This window comes from Camelus ferus, chromosome 8 (assembly GCF_009834535.1).
Source record: "Camelus ferus isolate YT-003-E chromosome 8, BCGSAC_Cfer_1.0, whole genome shotgun sequence".
In the NCBI taxonomy this organism is placed as follows: domain Eukaryota; kingdom Metazoa; phylum Chordata; class Mammalia; order Artiodactyla; family Camelidae; genus Camelus; species Camelus ferus.
The window spans coordinates 60943793-60964602 of record NC_045703.1 but is presented as its reverse complement, the minus strand read 5'-3'; the positions used below and the strand labels follow the sequence as shown (position 1 = coordinate 60964602).

General features: G+C 42.0%; 1 protein-coding gene across 1 annotated transcript in view; it reads right to left on the bottom strand.

Annotated features, from left to right (window-relative positions):
• The window catches only part of AKAP12 (A-kinase anchoring protein 12), a 92128-nt gene that overhangs the window by 30190 nt on the left and 41128 nt on the right, over positions 1 to 20810 (bottom strand). Inside the window, exon 2 of the mRNA XM_032485171.1 lies at positions 12453 to 12567. Within this exon, the coding sequence (XP_032341062.1) occupies positions 12453 to 12567 (115 nt within the window). The remainder of the gene's footprint in view (positions 1 to 12452; positions 12568 to 20810) is intronic.

Sequence of the window (20810 nt, the reverse complement as noted above, 5' to 3'; positions counted from 1 at the left end):
GGATCTAAGGGAGCATCTACACAGTGCTGTGCCCTTAAAATGCTTCAAAGACAATCGAGGGTTGAGTCAGAAGCTGCTGCCGACTAATTCCCATGATGAAGATTAAAGTGTACACTGAACTCAGTGACACCTGGCAGGTTCTCTTGGACTCAAGTCTCCGCCCCTCTGCTATCAACACAGACAAATACCAGCTAATTGAATTTTATGGTCCAGTTGAATTGGACATGTTTGTGTAGACACGGCTATTTTGATTCAAAATCCTCTAGACAAATAATCTGAAGACGAGTGCCTCAAAGGGACTATTGTAATACAACAGAAAAGCTACGAAGATTTTACAAGTCACTTAAGACAATTTACCCCCCCCCAAAATAGGCAAGAGGAAATTAAATATTTAAAACCTCTATCCAAATAATAAAAGTGACATAGAATAAGCATTATTTCTCCTCTTATTGAGATGACATGCTTTTATACTCTTTGATTTGGTAATTCTTTTATGAGATATGGCAAATGAAAGTATAGATTTATGTATGAAAACGTTAACTGCCTGGGACATATAATATTTAAAGAACCTAAGTGTCCCCACAGTAGGAAAACAGTATATCTAACTCTTCGGTGGAATGTTTGGCCAAATAACATGTTTGAAGCAGTTCATGACAAGGATAATGCCTACATTGATACATAAAGTCACACACCTCTTTGTTCAGGGTATATATTATATATTCATTATAATTCCACTTTTGCTTTCTAAAATGTATATATATCTGCACGTAAATGAGGTTGAAGGAAAAAAAGAAGGAAAACTAACAAAAGCCAACCATAGTGGAATTACAGGCAATTTCTGTCTTGACATTTTCCCACAGCTTACAAATCTTCTGAAGCAACTTCTGTTACTTTCATGGTGAGAATGCAGACACGTTCCACATCCAGCGCCGGGCTGCACAGGGTGGTCCAGTACTTTGGGACCTTGAACCTTCGAGCAATACCTCCGATTTTCTATCAGAAATGCAAAGCAGTCTAAATCATGATCTTAAATTCCCAATCACGGACTATATAAATTAGCCAGATGAAAGCAGATTCAAGTCAAAGTATGAGCTTTTAAAAATTAGGAAATAAGAAAAAGGTGGTTTCATTACCAAATTTGGTCAGGTATTGGCATAAGAATCCAATTCTTTCCTGAGTGCCTTGTGTTCAAATCCTCTGTTCTTAAGACCCTGAACATCCATCTTTGGTTTAGTTAAAAGCAGATTCCAAAGTCTTGAGAAGCTAGCCTGTGGTTCTGGCTCCTCTGACAGCAGCATGGCCAGAGGCAAAGTATTCTTTTAAATCTCTGAGCTTTAATGAGAGAACAAATACACTGCCCTGGCTAGTGTTACTCTGAGGTGCAAATAAAGGTTAACCCAAGCACTATGAGTGTATTCTAGAAGCATAATTAATGTTAGCTACTATGCTTACTTTAAACCATGCATTCCCCAATGGGGTGAAAATTGGCTCGTGGTTTCTTGCTCTTTTATACACTAAGCACAGATATATCTATATCTCTATATAACTATATATACAGACAGATATTACTTATTTGGTATACAGTGTATGCTGTTAAAATTTTGTGGGGGGGTACCGTTAGGGGAAAAATGCCTAAAAAGACTCAGGTGGGGAGCAGAGGTAATGAAAAGAAGGTTGAGAAATACTGCTTTAAATACAAGTAAGCCTCATTTGAAAAAACCTTTGAAAAATACTTCTGTAAAAAGCAAGATTACCCCTTTATCATCAATTTCTCAGACACGCATCCTAATAAGAGAGGCATCATCTCACACTAAAAGTAATGAACCCGAGGGTCTCCTCGACTTTTCAGAAGAGAGTGACAATCTTTGATTTGCCTGAAGTCTTCACCAAAAGGAGAGGGAGGGAGGGGCGGGCCAGCCGAAAGTTCAGACTGGGAAGAAATAACGGTGATTATCTCCCCAACACCCGTTGACATTCCACGACTGTCCACCTGGACTGTAACGTGAGCCCCCCAGCAAGCCACATGCAAGACTGCAAATTTTCTAACAGTCACACTGAACAGACTAAAAGGAAACAGGGATAATTTTAATATATTTTACTGAAACCAATATATCCATGGTTATGTCAACATGTAATCCATAAGAAAATTATTGAGATATTTTACATTCTTTTTTTTTTTGTACTGAGTCTTCAAATCCCTGTATGTATTTTACATGTAGAACACATCTCAAATAGGATTAGCCACATTCCAACTGCCCAACAGCCACAGACGGCCAGAGCACAAATTCTAAAACCACGAAAATAACTGAACACTCCCCCCACCCCTCAATCTGCCAGCCCTTCTCGCAGTGACAATTCCTGCTTCTCTCCCGATGACACACCTCTATCCCTGCTTTCATCTCCTTGCCTTCTGGGCAGAAATGACCGAGATACCCAGTCACAGAACTGCCCTCACTTCCTCACTGTCCAATCTAGAGATGACTCCTTTGCTTTCTCAGAATCATCCAGCATAAGCCCAAATTCTACAGTGAAGCCTTCCCACCTCTCTGGAACTGAGCCATCCAGGCTAGAATCCGCCCTTGGCGCAGCAGGGTAAATAAACCTAACTTGGTTTGACTACACCTAAGTTCCTAGTGGTCTCTAAGTGGCAAAAAATTACATTTCCATCGATAGATTTAATTGGTACAGCTGTCTTTTTCATTGTCTCTGAATTCAATGTATTCGAATCTAATATTTTTCCCACCAACTTTTGCTGTAATTATACACAGTGATAAAGGGCTTAAAAAATTTTTTTTAACTTAAAAGATCAACTGTTATACTTAGACTGGCTTCAAAAATAATTGCAGGGGGAAGGTATAGCTCAGTGGTAGAGCTCATGCTTAGCATGCATGAAGTCCCAGGTTCAATCCCCAGTACCTCCGTTAAAAAAATAATTAAATAAACCTAATTCCCCCCACCCAAATAATAATTGCAAAGCAAGCATTTACACTTGTAGGAGTAATAAATTTATTTAACCTGTAGTCACATGAATTCAAATTTACTTGTAAAGACAACTTTTTCTACACATCTAGAGTGGGATAATTAAAAGTGTATCATTTTCTTCTTTTTTTTTTTTTAAGTCAAGGTAGAATTCACTGCCTAGATAAAGAGTAAATTCTGGATAACAGCCGACTTAACTTCTAAGCCCTCCAAGGAAACATGGTCCTGTTCATCAAAATTTAATGCATAAACTCCAAGGTTAGAGAAAGAGAAAAGATAAGAAATCTGCAGTGGCAACTGACACGACTACCTCATAAAAGCTGTATCCTGGGCCAGCTGTGGGGAAAGTAACTCAATTTATGTTACAGAAATCCCTCCAAACCTTGGTGGGTCCAAAGTAAGGAGACTGGTGGAAAGACCCCAGATAAGGATGAATGGACGAACACAATGTGTTATATACATACAATGGAACATTACCCAACCTTAAAAAGGAAAGAAATCCTGACATGTGTATGGTTCCACTTACAGGAGGTACACACCTAGAGGAGTCAAATTCAGAGACAGAAAGCAGAAGGGTGGTTGCCAGGGACTGGGCAGGGCAGGGACGGGAGGCACTGTTATTTAATGGGTTTTGCAAGATGAAAAGGGTTCTGGAGATAGATGGTGGTGATGGTTGCAAAATATGACTATTTAATGCGACTGCACTTAAAAATGGATAAGATGGTAAATTTTATGTGTATTTTACCATAATTTTAAAAATGTTATTAAGTAAAAAAAGGGCCCCTTAGGTCCCCTGTCTGTAGCCAGGCGCCCTTCACTCACCTGTCCCAGCAGATGACAGGAGTTATACTCTACACAAGATTAAACTGAGTCTCCAGGTGTGCACGGGTGGGGCGGGGGTAGGGGGCAGCCACACGGATACTGTCATGAGAAGCAGGTTGTGATTATGGTCCCTACTCCCAGACACCCTCCCTCACTAGGCTCAAGAATGCCAGCCATCAGGACATATACACTCCAGGAAGAAAGTCTTCTTGGGGGAATCTGACCTGCCCAAGAAAAGAGATGTTAAGATCAACCAGATCACCCTCCAGGGACAGCCACCAATGGCCTCAGGACACACAGCTTCTAATCAGTTTTTAAATATGACAAACCAGCCCCCAAATCAGACATGTAATGAAAACATCTAGCAAGAAAGACAGTAAAACCAAAACAAACAAAAAGGCAACAGAGGCTATGGAAGAGACAGAGGCTATGCAGAGAAATAAACTTTCAAAGAAATCCTCAGAGAGATGAACACTGCAGCCAGGGAAAAATAGGATACTTCAAAAAGGGGCATTTAGAACCAAAAACATCAGTTCTTACAAGGAATTAAAAATATAGTATCAAGATGAAATCTAGTCTTGAGGACAATTTCTCACAATAAAGAGATACAAACTACGTGAAAAAAAGTTTTAGTTAGGACCATTCTAGATGTTCTAAAATCTGAATAACAGTAATCCCAAAATAGAGAACAAAGGAAAAGAGGGGAATGGAAGAAATAACTTCTTAGACATGAAGCTGACAAGTTTCTAGATTGAAAGAGGTCGTAAGAACCCAGCATGTTGAATAAATGCATTCACACCGAAGTCCATCAATGTAAGATCTTCAAAAGACTGAGGATTGAAAGGACTCTGAGCTGATGAGCTGTCCAGGGGACTACGAATCAGAACAGCGTCAGAGGCCAAAGTAATACATTTATCAAGATGGCACTGACAGAATCCTAACGTGTTAGAAAACTGAGCAGAAATGAACACAACTTGGGGAATGTTCGGGGCTAGGATCTGACAACATTGAGCTCACACCGTGGGGCCACAAAGCTCCAGGTGGATCTCAGGGGCTCTCCAGGGGGCAGCTTAGAGGCAGACCCTGGCTCTGCTATGAGACCTTCCCACTGGAGGCCACAAATCATCTCCTTTAATTACAAGTAGCAATGATGTGAAAAGTGGGATTTCCCTTATTCTGATCTCGAGCCACTGTTATCTGTAAGGCTGTCTGCTTAGGATCCTGCTGAATGAAGTAGCAAAGGGGTGATTCCAGCGTTAGAAATGCTTACCAACCTGTATTGATACTTCCTTCTACTGACATCCTCCTCCTTCTGTGTGGCCGTGGCTCTCTTAGCAACAGCCTGGATCAGGGAACCCCCTATGCGCTTCTGTAGCAATTTACTCCTCTCCTCCAATCAATCCTTTTGGTACAGAATACGTGGTTTAAAGCAAACTAAGTTGTTCTCATGTTTTCAAGAGTCTGAGAAATCAACTAGTCTTTACAAGGGGGAATACCGAAATTAAAACCCAGTTATGCTCAGCCAGCTTCCCTCAAGCACATTCATATCTGAAATACATATACATCAGCCCTGGCATTCTTCTTCTGTTGCAAGACAGCTTGTTTTCTCTGGACATATTTCTCTGGCCTAGAGAAGAAAAGATTAAAAAAGGAAAGACACGATAAATGTTTTCAAATACTTATGGGGCTGCAATGTGGCAAAAGCAGGTGAGTTTGTTCTGTGTAGTTCCAGAAGGGCAGCACGAGGGGCAGAGAGCAGCTGGAGGAGGCATGTTTTTGCTGCACTGGAATAACTGGCCTCCTTTCATGGAGAAACTCCTCACATCTTCCAGCGTTTAAGCAGAAAAGCCTCATGTGTGGGGGCAGGAGACCGGCTTACACAGCCTCAGACGTCCTTCCCCCCTGAGGCTTCTGGGCCCCAAACCTGGCTTTCCAGCTGGTCAGTCATGAAGGCGGGTGTGATGGGCTGAACTGCATCCTCTCCAAACTCCTGGTTGAAGCCCTAACCCCCAGAGAACGTAGCTCTATTTGGAAAGAAAGCTTTTAAAGGGGTGATTAAGTTAAAAATGAGACAGTAAGGGTGGACCTTGAATCCAATCTGACTGATGTCTTTATAGAAGGAGATAGGACCCTCAGAGACACCGTGGACGGGCAGGTGCAGAGGAAGGACCATGTGAGGACGCAGAGAAAGGCAGCGTCTGGAGAGGCCTCGGAGAAACTAAACCCAAGGACACGCTGACCTTGGACTTCACAGCCTCCAGAACTGGGAGGAAACAAACTTCCATTATTTAAGCCACCCTGTTGGTGATGTTTGACCATGGCAGCCCCAGCAATGCAGCAGGATAACTGCCCTGTGCTCCGTGTCAGGCTCAACCCTGCACATCCGTGTTAAGACACGTTAGAGCAACCAGTTCATCCAGTGAACTCGATGTAGTGTGTGTCAATTTCCACCAGAATAACGAACGCACTCACTGTTAACCCTAAGGGTCGGTCGTCCTGACACTTCAATGACAAAGCAGTTTGTAAAAATTCAAAGGATGATGCTTAATAAGACTCAATAGGCTATAAAGTGGTAGAATTTAAGCTCAGAGAACGTATCTTCCAGAGAAATATGCAAATATAGATCAGAGAATATATCAGTTATCAAAGCATCCTTTCCTACAACATAGGGACACTGCCCTAGGATATATCCCTGCCAGAACCAGTTGGGGACTGTGATATTGGGTAAAACTGGAGCTGTTTGAAGGATGAGTCAGTCTTTGAGAAAACGCCTAAAGGATTTTCATTAAATAAAGTGGCTAAATTTAATGTTTTGTTAGTGGCTTAATCACCATTAGAAAATCATTAACAACCTCAGTCTCTCCAAGGGAAAGGGTTTGAATCTTGGTATGTCACTTGGATGGGCCTATAGCCCATCTCACTAAACGCCGCCTCAAGTGGGTCAGAGCATCTCCACCCCATTCACGGTGCGCTGGAGTAGCCTCAAAGCCACAGACTGATAGGTACATCACTGCAGTAATTTAAGACTGACTGACAGTCTTTGGGGCATTTATCAACATCTTTCACTCATCCTGGGCCAGAGCCAATCCCTAGTACATAATTCCGAACTCCTCCCATAGTTGGGGGGAGAAATGTGGTACCTTGTGGCCGCATTTATGAAGCGCCTTGTCTTTCTTCCGTACCTAAATAATTACATATGGAAGACATTCTTGAATAAATTTTCCCCTCTTGAACTTTCCGGTCCTTAAAGTAAAACTTCAAGTCTAGAAGACAGCTTTTAAGATCAGACTAAAAAAGAAAAATAATGTTTTTATAAAAGACATAAGGAAATTACCAAGGAGAGTCCCGCCTGCCCACAGTCACAGGTATCTCTAACAGCTAATCCGTCGTTTGCTTTGTTAATGACTGTATTACCAGTGATACTGATGGTACTCACAGAACTTCAGAGGTGGGTGAGGATGTTCATTTTACAGATGAAAACTGAGGCTCAGTGAGATAAAGGGATGTATTCAATTCAAGGTCATACAGAAAAAATAGAAAGGTAGCCTCACCCGTGTTTTAGTCTCCTGCAATGAACTGATTAATAAGAAGAGGGAGGGGGAAGGGTATAGCTTAAGTGGTAGAGCGCATGCTTAGCATGCATGAGGTCCTGGGTTCAATCCCCAGTACCTCCGTTAAAAAAAAACAATTAAATAAATAAGCCTAATTGCCTACCCTCCCCCTCTCCCTCTCAAAAAAAGAGGGAGAATGTTTTACTCCTTCTTCCTTCAACTGCCCACCTCCAACCTTCGCCAATTTTTCAAGTTGGAACAAAGATAAAGGTTCACTGCACTGACAGGCTTAAATATAGTGCAGAGGGGAAAAAAGTCTCTATACAGCCTGGCTGTGAGTTACTGAAAAATAAATCTGTGTTCTTTAGAGATGAAAGCAGTAGAGCATTTGTACCAGAAATTTGTCAATGACATAAGTCATTTCAGAGAGGAACGCTAAAAATATTGCTGTGGGGCAGAGGACTGAATTAAAACCAGTTCCCAGAAACTGCAGACTCTAGGACTTTTGCCTAAGTTCAAGGCCTATTTTGTGAGTGTTCTCCCTAGTTTTCAAAACATTACAAAACAGGATACAGCTTGAGCAAATGGCATGCAATAATATCGTATCTGAAATACCAAAGTGTTAGGGGAGGTGGAGACCCCGCTCTTTGTCTACTGAGCCCTCGTATCTGATAGCATCACCGGGCATCCTCATTTAATCACGAGCAGGTCAGGGTCTGATTTCATGTTTCCAGGCAACACCTGGATAACCAATGGTGAGGACCTGCGAGAAGCCAGCCCTGTGTGCTGACAAGCACCCGGCTTTGTGAGCGCTGATGCAACAATGGCAAGGGAGACTTGGATACACCTAGAAAGCTCTGGTGTTTAACTATGCAGGCAATGAATTCACATAAAGGGAAAAACAAATAGATCTTCCTTTCCCATATGAATGAAAATGTAAGACGGTTACCTCTAGCTTAAACCTGGCTTCATTTGTTCAAGTATTTACTGAGCACTTACTGAGTGCCAGACACTGCTCTACCTCTGGGGATTCAACATGGAAACATTGAGATCCCTTGCCCTCCCTCACCCCAAGAAACCTCCGCCCTCCTGGTTCTTCTATTTTAGCAGAGGTGGGGGGAAGAGACAGGCATATCGAATGCCAGATGTTGACAACTGATGTAGAGAAAAATAAAGGAGGAATGGAGGATAGCAATTTGGTCCACAGACGTGTCTTCCTGAGAATTCCAACGAGGTTCCAAGTATGTCACAAATTGAACTACTAAAGGGACTGACTCATAAAAACATTTCTTCCCAGCTGAGAAAGCAGCCTCTCAGAAAAACGAGTATTTGGGGGAGAGAGGGGGTCATCTTTTAACAGCAACCTGGAGCAGCATTTGGGGTAGGGCTGCAAATTCTGCTTCTAGACAACTGAGCAATGGAGCCTCCATCTTTGTTACTGTATCTGGGGGAAAATACCTGATGTAGAAAGTAGAACCCTGAGAAATGTAAGGAGCACACTCTCTAAAAGACTTCTGCTTTAAGGGACAAGATTTGAGAGGTTTTTGTTTGTTTATTTGTCTTGCGGGTGAGGGGATGTTTTCCAGCATGGCCTGTCTCCCAGATCAGAGGAATCAGATAGACGTAACAGCAATGACCCTAAGCAGCCTCCTCCCCATTCTGCTCAGCATAACAAAGCCTGTTCATCCAGTTAGCCGGCTAATATTTTTAATGATACTTTTGGCCCCAGAGTGGCCAAGGCCAAGGGCAGAGCACCCAACTGCAGCTCCACTGCAGCTGGTATAAATGCCCTCCCTCTGAGCATGCAATAATAAAAGTGACATAGAATAATAGAGTAATACTTATTCTATGTCACGTGAACAAAAATTAAAAAACCAAGGAGAGGACCACTCTTGTTTGTTCATACAAGCAAATGTGACCTGTAAAGGATGAAGAAAACACAACATTCACAGGCTTTACAATGTCTGTTGTGGCTTCTCTGCAGAAAGACAAATCGCAGAAAAAAAAAAAAAAAACAAAACCAAAAAACCCCAGAAATAACTGCCATGTAAATGACACACTGAAGTGTATTAAGATCTGAGAGTCACTTGGTTACCCACACATTCAATGAGTTTGGTAGGCACTTTACCAAATAGTTATTATCGAACTAAAGAGATCTTCAGTCTTTTGATTTTGTGATACTGCATGTTTCCATCTGTTTGGAAAGAAAACAATCTGCCCAACAAATACTAAGATTGAAAAGTTTTTTTAAATATAAAAGTTCTAATTTGCAAAAATTTTGAAATCCGTAAAGTTAGACCCTGACCAAGATACCATGCCTTAAAAAATCATTCAGGCAATAACTCATGGAAAACCAGGTAAGTCACAGACTATAGGACAAATGACAATTTGGGTTGTAAAGGGTCTTATTTTTAAAAAATCTTTCCAGCAGAAAAAGATTAAAATCAGCAGAAGCGGATTTTCCATAACGCGAACGGCACCTGTGCCGCCCTGTGAGTGTGACGTGTGGCGTGGATGATGGACCTTTCTAGTTGGGGAAAGGCTGCGTTTCTATTCAAGCAGTTGTGATCAATGGTCAATAACCTAAAAGAACTCGGAAGAAAGGGACCAACTCCAACCAAGGCTAAAGTAATTTGTTGTGAATTTTTTTTCATTTTAATAAATATTGTTTTCATGTCTGATTGTGTACTCTCTAAAAGATGACAATCTCCAAGCTCCCTCCAAAACACACTCCTCCACACACACGCATCTGAACCCTACTGCACAGCTGAGAAAATATTTAGTAGGCAGTTCTCTTTTTCTATCACTTAAAGGTTACAGGAAAACAAGATTTCATTTTCATTAGAGGAAGAAGACTGACTCTAAGTTACCAGTATTTCTGGTTTCAGAAGGAGAACGAGCAAGTCAAGGTGGGAAAATATTTTGAATTCTGGCTTTGTCTAAACGTTGTCTGTCACTTCAAATTAAAAACCCTCTAGCAGGAATGCCCCTCGTTCTTAGCTTTTACCTGTGGCAAGACCACATTCCACAATGGGCCACTCTTCCCAGGGACCAAAATGGCTCAGGCCTGTGCTTACTGAAGTGGACAAGACTAGAAACCAAGGTCCCACAAATCCTACAAGTGTTACATATCAAATTATGCCTTGGTTTACATCACAGTAAGCTTCCAAGTAGAACACGGATAAAATCTCACCACAGGTTATCACTGATGCCACAAGAAGAGCATGAAAAAGTGCTGCTTAATAATTTAACCTGAAGATGTTGTCTGCGTTTGTATTGCCAGAAAGACAAAATGGGAAAAGAAAAAAACAAAAGCAAGAGTACCAAGCTACCTTAGAGACTGCTAATAAGACAAAGGAATGATAGTTCTGCCCTGAAACAGTAAACGCTCATCCCAAAGGCAGAGCTTCTGGAAGTATCTGTGGGGTTGGCCTCCACAGCTCCGGGCCACAAGGGGTGGGAGTGGGGGTTCCTAGGCACCAAGGCCAAGGCCGTGGTCCGCTCAGGGAGACAATGGAATAATCGTAGGGTGAGGCCAGAATCACTTTCAGTGAAAACCAGTACACACCCAAAAAGCTGAAAAGGGAAAGAAATCACATCTAAACTAAAGGAAGCTAGCCAGCAGACCTGCAGGAGACATGCCACAGATTAGCCAGGATCTCCGTGCTACCTGCGATTGCGTGAAAAGGGCACCTGCTGAGGCCCCTATCTCCCCTTCTCTTATCAACACTACGCATCAGGCAGGTCAAAAGCCCAGCCGCAGCACTCCCTTGGGTGGCATATTTCAGTGACGCCACATTGCCCAAATACTTCCTAAACTCCACGCTACTTTCAGAAGGGCCCTATGACCCAGCCGATTTCCCTTCTGGGTTTTCATTCTGCTCCTTGCTCAGACGATGCTATACCAATGGGCAAACCTGTGGAAGCTCCCTGCACAGTAACAGCACAGGGGGTAAGAGCTGGTGCCTGGGGACCTGCTGATCTGGGTTTGAATTGAGAATGACAGTACCTGTCTCATAGGTGACTGTTTTAAGCCATGGTGCACAAAAGGCATAGATCCAAGGACCCATAATAAAGGCTCGTGAAATGTTGGCTGTTATTCTCCTCACTTTGATAGACAGCCCTTTTCCCAACACATCTAACCCCAACCTCCCCTCAGTCCCCAGACCTTATCCTGTCCTCTGATCTGAAACAAGAGCTTCCCTAGAACTCTGAGCAGCTCTTGTCTCTGGCAAAATTCATTAGATAACCACCATGTTGCCTTGTCTTAACCTTATTTTGATCTTCCCTCCATAGACTGGCTTGTCTTCCCTGATGGACTTAGCTTCCTTCCTCTTCCCTGACGCACTTAGCTTCCTTCCTCTTCCCTGAAGCATGGAGCACAGTGGCTTGGCCATTGGAAGGCTCCAAAGTGGCTGTGGCTTTGATATGATTCTGAAGTTACCGTGGGGAGGGCAGAGAGTGGGACTCTGGAATCTGAGTTGGGGCCGCTCCAATTACTTTGGTAGGAACTATTTGAAACTCTCACACTAGGTCATGCAGATCCTCCTTCTGGGAGACTATATGTATTTCTAACTTTCTATTGTGCCTGTGGTGCCTTAGAAAGATCAGGATTCCCACCAACTTCAAAAGCAGCTCCCTGCTTGAAGCAGCTCCACGGGGCATCGAACACGAGGAGAAACCGGTTCCACATGTGAGAAGAATCTCATCTCACTGAGGCAATGGCCAGGCTCCTTCCCAGGACGTCTCCCCTCATTTGTCTTATTCACGTTCCATGTGAGAGTCAGTTGACTGTCCGCCAAGGCATCGTTCTATAGATCTTCAACAGCAGTTGTTAAACTATTCCTTCGTTTGTGATTAAGTGGAACAATGAGATAAGAAACTATAACAGAGGAAGGTTCTTCTTCAACCTGTGGCCTTTGCAAGAGACAGCTTGTCAAGGTGCTTGATTCTGACTCCTAAGGTGTGGTCCTCGCCACATCCCCCCACCCTCCACCGCCACATGGGCTGGTATCAAACCAGTCATAGTGTTTTCACTGTTCTCCATGTTGTTTGCCCTCCAACCCCTGGTCCTGCCCGGAGCCTGGCAAGGCGGCTTACCATCTGCGACAGTGACTTCCTCCTCCTGGCCACTTGGGGCTCCCTCCTGGAGGCTGAGTTCTCCTTGCTCGGCTAAGCCGTTGACCGTGGACAGCTGGCCATTCTTCTGTAGGAGCTGCGGGGAAGACAAAACCATGGAAAGTTAACTTCAACGTTCACAACCAAGTTAGAAACAATACTGTAAGTTCGAGACTATAAATCATTTAGAGGGGAAAGACAGAGAAATGGAGGGTGAGTGACAATGGAAACTTAAGTCATTTTTCTGTCTGAACCATCAGCTATCTTATAAAAGATACAAAGAACTATAATCAAGCAGACGGGGCTTTGTATCTGGGTCACTGTACACACCACTCATCCATCCATTCATTGTTCTGATCACCAGAGGCGTGATGGCCCCACCCACCATTCCAGGCCTGTTTGAGATTTCAGAGTGACTGAGTCAGGTGTGGTCCCAGACACTCTGAGCTTACAAACTCCTATGGGAGGCAGATGTCTAGAAAATATTTTTCACTATAAAATAATATTTCCTTGTGATTAGATGCAAGTTATGCATGCCTGGCTGGAATATACCTAAGTGATAATGTGTCCTTTTCCGGGAAGAGGGCAGACATTTAAATAAATAATTACTGATTTGTAGCTATGGAAATTGTCAGGAAGGAGGAGTATCTCCAGCAAATGATAACACACAGAGGGCCTTGACCTAGGCTGGGGTGTTGGGAGGGCTTCTCTGAGGAAGTAAAGGTAAAACCGAGACCTAAGATCCCAGGTAAGGGGCATGTGAGTGAGCAAAAAGCAAAGGGGAGGCAAGCGAGAAGGCACCGAGGTTCAAAGGCCAGCGTATCCAGGGCCAAGTGAACAAAGAAGAGATACGTAACACATGTGTTCATGAGTCACTGTGTTATCCTTTAATAAAAATATTATTAAAACGGTCAGTCACAATCCTCCCCTAGGGACAGCCTGTACAATTGATGTTATTCGTTGTAAAAACAGTAGACATATAGACGTGCCCTTATGTCATTTTTTAAATCCTGAGAATGTAGGTAAAAAGTTTTAAGTGCAACAACCATTAGGAACTGAAAGATTTCTACAGCACTTTATATCATTCATTTGTCTTAAAACCAACCTTAGGGAGGTGATATTGTCTCCATTTTACAGATGAAGACACTGAGACTCAAAGAGATTAATTACAGAGGGCAAGGCTGGCTGGCCATAGGTCCCATAGTTCAGCTGTGGCCAGAAGGCCAGGACTCACTGCCAACAACTTTCAGGGATTTTCCACAACACAACAAATTGCTGAAGGACCTGTCACTACGCACAATGACAAAATGCCTTAAGGAGTCTTCCAGAGTACCCAGACCCACTTACTCCAGAGAAATCTCAAAGCTGGACACATTCCATGCTGCTTCACAGGCCAGCGGAGCACGCTGGCCAAACCACCGAGTTTGATCGGAGCCACGAAGGGAGTGGGTTCAAATCAAGAGAGCCAATCCAGAAGGCTTGAACTGTGCTTAAACTGGCTGTTCTCAGCTCCCAGCAAAGATGCCCTTCAACGGTGTGGGCTGCCTCCTGAAATAATATCACTGTACTTTAATACTCACACTGCAGATGGGATAGCTGGCTTCAAAATGCCCATGCTGAGTTCACGTATTAGATGGGATGCTCAGATTACACTTCCACTTAAAGTCTTCTCTTACCAAAATATGAAAGATGGGAGTTTTAATGAAACCTAAAGACAAAAGCCAGGGGACTGGGAGGAAGAGGGGGGTCTCCACAATGCTCATCAGCAAAAATGTCAGTATTTTAACAAATGCCGCTAGTCTTGTGCACGACTGAGACTGAGATTTGATTAATAAAATGATGAGGAGCCAGAGGGGGAAAGCAGGAAACACATTTTACTGTGGTCCACACGGGACCCAATGAACCTTAAGCCTAAAAGGTATTGCCGAAGACACCACGATATGGCAACCAAAATGGGGAACATGAGATAGCCGTTCTCATACCCTGACTTCAAGGCAAAAAATCTTGGTTACCTGTGCCCCTCATTTAAGAAACAGAACTCTGAAGTTTATTATAGAGTTTAGGGTTCTACAGAGCATCTGTAATTCTTGAAAGATTTCTCATAATTCTTCATTAATTGTCAAAACCAAGATATCTTTAGAGGAAGCCAAGCTGAGTATCTTTAAACACGAAAGCTTTATAAGATACAGGCACAAAAGTCTACTCTTGTAGAAATACAGTTAAGTATATTAGATAGTATAAAATAAATGAGTCTTTGAGATCACCTGCCAGACTTCTTTATAGCTGAAATGTGACAAGTAAAATGTGGATTAGTTATTCCCAGTGACCACAGGGCAACTGTCTCTGAGAGACACTTGATGACTTAACTTTGATGACAAGTTATGACAGCATTATTACTGATACTTAAGTTTTAAGCCTATTGTATTATATGCACAGCTCAGGTCCAGCTGGTGTATCCATGCTCTGACCTCACGGGTAATGTCTGGAGTGAACATTCAGAGTCCATGACACCAACACTCGACACAAAAATGGGACGTCATTCCATCCAGCCATATTCAGATATGTCCATCATTCTGTGTTTCACTTAGAGATGCTTTTTACAAAATCTTAAACGTGTTCTGGTAGATAGGATAATTCACTTTTTTCCAAGCAAAAAACAAAACAGTGTTTCTGTTTTCCTTTTCTTCCATTCCCAGTCATCTAAATAATTCATACTATTGTTAAGGGTTCAGGTGCTTCCGAAAGTTAATAGTAAGTTAAAGCCACCTCAAATCACAAGAAACCTAATCTAAGGTTCTTTAATGTTTAAGTTCTTTCTGTCTTTTCTCTCTTTTTTGGGGGGAAGATGGGGGAAGAGTAATTAGGTTTATTAATTTTTTTAAATGCAGGTACTGGGGATTGAACCCAGGACCTGGCGCATGCTAAGCACGCTCTCTACCACTGAGCTATACCCTCCCTTCTTTCTGTCTTTTCTATGTGTGTTTACATGCACACAAGCATTCTTTTTAAAAAGTAAACAAAAATGGAGAGTACATGCTTTTATAACCTGATAGTCTCTCATACATTGTGAATGCATTTCTTTAGATGCATTCCCTAAATACACATCTGGCTCGTCTTCAGTCATTCCCTTTTCTCAAACTCAAATGGACAAGGATTTCAGTTAAGCCCAGACAGACCCTGAAAGAGGTATAGACACAATTTAATGGCACAAGGGATGGCACGTGCTAGACCCAGGTGAGAGGCGAGGGGCGCTTAATTCAGGGAGGAAAGTAGCATGGGATTTAAGTTTCCAAACCTTTTTACTCTGAAGCTTGCTCACATAGCTTTATCCATCTTGCTCTTACTTTTACCAATAGTTATATCTTTTGAGATGAGCACTGGACTGGACTTCAAAGACATGCTCTTTGCACTTAGAGCTAACACCCAGAAAACCTATTTTCCCACTGGATTTGTGCTTCAAAAACCATAAACGCCTCCTCTGAGCAAATCAAAACTCTAAATGTTTTCAAGCTTATATCCTTTGAGTGGGTCAGCCAGAGTTTATTCCCGTAAAGTATTACCACATTACAACTAAACAAGTCTTTAAAAAAATAAATCTCAAATGCTTCCAGCAACAATGTTTTCCTCTCATTCATCTAAGAATGACTGAAAACATCAAAAGGTAGCCAAGGCACTGCAGGAAAAGCTACCCGACATCCTCGTCCCCTTTCCTTCTCCTCAGGACTGCCCACAACTTGCTTTGAGCCCCTTTGCAGAATAAGCAGTAGAAATACTGGGTTTTTTACTGAACACGTTCAACAATGAACCAAACAGGTGAGCTCTTGACAGCTGTCAGGATGCTGGGGGAAGAGGAGGTGAGCTAACGTGACTATTTCCTCCATAGGAGTAATGGTCCAGGCTCCACATTCTCACTGGATGACCAGCGTAGTGGGTGTGGACAGAGCCCTGCAGTCCACCTGGGAGATGAGGCTCTGAGCACTGCAATTCGTCCCAACAATGGCAGCAAAACTCAAGAAGCAGAACTGTTCCATGGCTGTCCCCAGAAGGAACCAGAACCTTGTCAAAATAAGGAGGACACATGCACAAATGACCAGAATAAAAAAGATCAGGAAGGAACTGAAATGTCATGACAAAACTTAGAAAGAAAACTCTTCGATGTGCTTTGTTTCCCTGCATTCTAATTGAAAGTGTTTTGAAAGTAAACCCTTAAGAATGTCAAACAGAAAAAAAAAAAGATAGAAGTCAGAGAATAAAGCAGTAAATATCTTTGGAGAGCAATTTGGAAACAGTGATAACCAATTCCAATGCACATAACCAGTGGCTCCATCATCCCATGCCAATAGATGTGGCTTTACCAACTTACGCAGGGATAGGTATAACGATGAGCAACACACAGTAATTTATAAAAGCAAAAAACCCTTATGTAACCATCAGTAGAGAGGAAGAGTTAAATTATAAGGTGTCTATATATATAACAGACAGCATTGAATGGAATGAGGTAAATCTAGTAGTGAATCTACTGATGTGGGTGGATGTCCCCAATTTAAATGGAAAAAAACAAGCTGCTAAAGAATGATTCCTTAATGTGTTCAAAAAAACACAAAAAAACAAAAATAACTCACTAACAGGGAGGGAGGCGGGGGTGGGGAGAGTGCTCACTCCAATATTTGCATGAGCAATTTTTTTAACTCTGAGTGGGGAGGGCATAGCTCAGTGGTAGAGTGCATGCTTAGTGTGCACAAAGTCCCCAGTACCTCTATTAAAATAAAGTAGATAAATAAACCGAATTACCTCCCCCCTCCAAAAAAAAAAAAAAAGACACAAAAATAAAGTCTGGAATAATATATACCAAAACGTTACCAGTGGCTACGTCTGTGGAATTTCTGATGTTGTATTTGCTTTTATCCTTTGGGGAGGGGTCAGGGAGGAGGCGTGGTTTTCCTTTTATTCACTTTCTCATTATAAAGGTGAAAATACATTCAACCCTAAAGTCCACAGGTGAGGCGACAAGCATGTTATTACTCAGGCTTTCCAGGGTTCATAAATCTTCTTGGATCATCTGAGCCCGTGGACCAGACAGCCCTCATGGAGCTTTAACTCTTCTGTCCATAATCTCCATGTAATTAGCACATTTATGCCCTCAGCCAAGCCATTAATTAAAAATACTGACCAAGACAAAGCCCAAAATATCACAGTCCTTCATCAGGCCACTAGTGGTGACTCTTGATATATTCATACACGTTATGCACCCATTTCACAAACACGTGCTTTCTATACCTTTGCTAATTTCATCCTACGCCCTAAGGAAGCTACTATCATCACCCCTGTCTTACAGCTGAGGAAGCAGGGGCACTGAGGGGGCCTGCAGCCAAAGTGACACAGCCAGGATGTGGTGAAGCTGGGGCTCAACCCAGGTGATCCGAGCTGCGCTCAGGCCGCAAGGTGAAGAATGTTCTGCCTCAGGGCTGGGCTGCTTCAGGGAAAAGTGCCTAAGTTAGGTAACAACCAGCCAACTCATTTCATAAAAATGGCTCAGGCAATCAGAGTATGAGTCCAAGTCCAGCTATCATAATACCAACCAGCCTAGGTTGTGTTTATGCTAAAACGTTTCCCTCTAATTTAGGTGTCATTTACAGAACCCTAAGAAAATGATGGGTTTCAAAAGGTTGGCTTCTGTTTTAAAAAGTAACCATTTTTATTTCAAACTAATCTAAGCAGAAAGCTTTATAAAACCCAAATCTAGGCAGAAAGCTTTGTAAAATCCAAGTCTAAACATGGTATAAATCTTTAGGACAGAGAGAGAAAGCTATACAGAGAATGATTTAATTAAATAGAATCGGTCCAATTCCTACAGTTGAGAGGTCACTGAAAAAAAAGAAAAAACTCGGAGGAAGGAAAGCAAAAGATAAACAAAAAAATTATAGCTTAAAATCAAAAATAGTTCTAAATATCTCAGATTTGGAGGGTGGTTACAGCGTATCTTGAAGACACTAAAAATGGTACCTACAAAGTGCCTGAAATAGTGTAGAGATGTATTTTATGTCATAATATTAAATTTCAAAGGCAAATTAACAGTTACATATATAGTATGATTATAAATATATAACAGACTCCAAAATAGCAAAAATATTACCAAATTGTTAATACCATAATATACGAAACTATCTTTGGGGAGGAAACTATGAATTTTTTGTAGTCTTTATTTTTCTACTGTTCCATGTTCTTTTCTTTATCTAATTCACATGATTACTTTTACAATTGGATGGTAGGGGAGAAGCCTTTCCTTGACAAGTTATTTTGTTTTATTTTGCATAGTGTATGGCTGAGAGTTAAGAAAATTTGGCTTTACTGTAAAGTATTTTAATTCTAATTTCTGCCAGTCACATGCATTTTTATAGGAAAACAGAATTGCTTTAAGATAGAAACTTAACAGTGAAATCATATTTCAGGGACACTTTCATGCAAACTAACTCATATTCACCCCTCAACCATGGATGCCATGGTGGGCTCAGAAGCAGAGCAGAAAGCTGGGTGCTCTGGGGCAAGATAATACTTCAAATATGGTATTTTGTAATTATACCATCACTGTTGCAGGCTAAAACTTGGTAATTCCAGGTCAACAAACAGGAGTTGGCCGGGAGAGCAGGGTCTGATCTGCCATATACCTGATCTGCGGTCTGGGAAACATTATTTAGCCTCTCATACTCTATGCTCTTTTTCTGTAAAATGGGATAAGATTCATTTTTATCTGCCTCAAAGAATATTTGGAACATCATCCCACACATGTTAAGTTGCTAACAAGTCAACTATTAACGTACGTTTTAGAAATTTTTGTTCTACCATTTGCTCACCAACTACTATCTCATGGGAATTACTTGTTCCATGCCCATTTCCCCTAGAAAATGAAAATGCCAAGAGTTCTTGCTTGTTGCATACAAACTCTGCACTCAACAGTGTGTGTGGTGTGACGACTTCTAATTCTTCTAATTTTCGAATGATCTGGGTGGGAGAAGAGGGACAAGGTAGTTTATACAAAGGTCCAAATGGAGGTGAGCCACTTGAGTTTCTTCTTTCTTATTTCAACCCTAAAAGGTACAGGGGAAACAGCAGACAGAGCAAGGCTCCGGTCAGTCATGGAAACATCTCTGAGCTCACTTTCCCCAAGTGGGACTAAAAATTGGGACTAATATCATCTCTGTTTCAGACTGAGATTCACATGAAATAACATTCATGAACGTTCTCTCTCTAAATGGAAAAGCACTCAGAAGCCATGTTAGGAATCTGTCCACTTGATCAAATCAAGGCAAAGGTTCTAGTATTCTCCAGTATTTCCATTATTTCTCTAGCCCTTTTTATCACACTAAGGTCGCCTTTTAAAAATTGTCCCCCACGTTTGTGTTGAGGAGGGTTTCGAAGAAGGCAGCATTAGATGTGAGATGACAAAGAATCTAACAAAATTAGGCCTCTCTGTACAAGAAACGCACCTTACTACACCTGATCATGGGCACTCGAATGGGATTGCAGCTCAAGACTCAGGCACTCCTGCAGTTAAAAGGGCTTGGTCACAAAGAGAGAAAACGACAGCTAAGGAGATGTAGCCTTTTCTGCTTGGGGTTCCTGGTTGGTTAGACCTTCAGGTAGCAAAAGCAAGTTATCCTGCTGTGGGAACGAGACTGTACATGACATCCCACACCCCACACCCAGGGCTGCGTGGGAGGCACGAGTGAGCCCATCCATCAACACCAACCAAAAAGTTGACCACCTTTCTGTACACGTATTACTGTACACAAGTCTATACCCACAGCTCCAAACAGTATATTCACTCTAGAACCAAGCTGTCCACACAGCAAAAATCTGGACAATGGTGAAAGTATTTCATTCCCTCTTTTATTTAAACACAGGCACACAGAGTATTTTCCGATGTATTTTTTGGTGGGGGGAGGGGGTGATAAGGTTTATTTATTTATTTTTAATGGAGGTACTGGGGATTGAACTTAGGACTTCATGCATGCTAAGCATGTGCTCTTCCACTGAGCTATACCCTCCCCCCTCCAATGTACTTTCAAATTTCTAGAAATAGAGGAAGGAAATAAATAGCTCAGTGATAGAGCGCATGCTTAGCATCACTGAGGTCCTGAGTTCAATTCCCAGTACCTGCATTAAAAAGAAAAAAATTCTATAAATAAGCTGAAAATAAGAGGGTAAATGCAGAAATGGATGACCCCATTAGCAATCCCTATTTATAAGAGTTTTTGAGGGGCAACAGCCCTAATTATTGTAAGCAAACTGGATTGAATTCTTTAATCCTTCTACACCTTCCCCTACACAGCCATGTTTTCC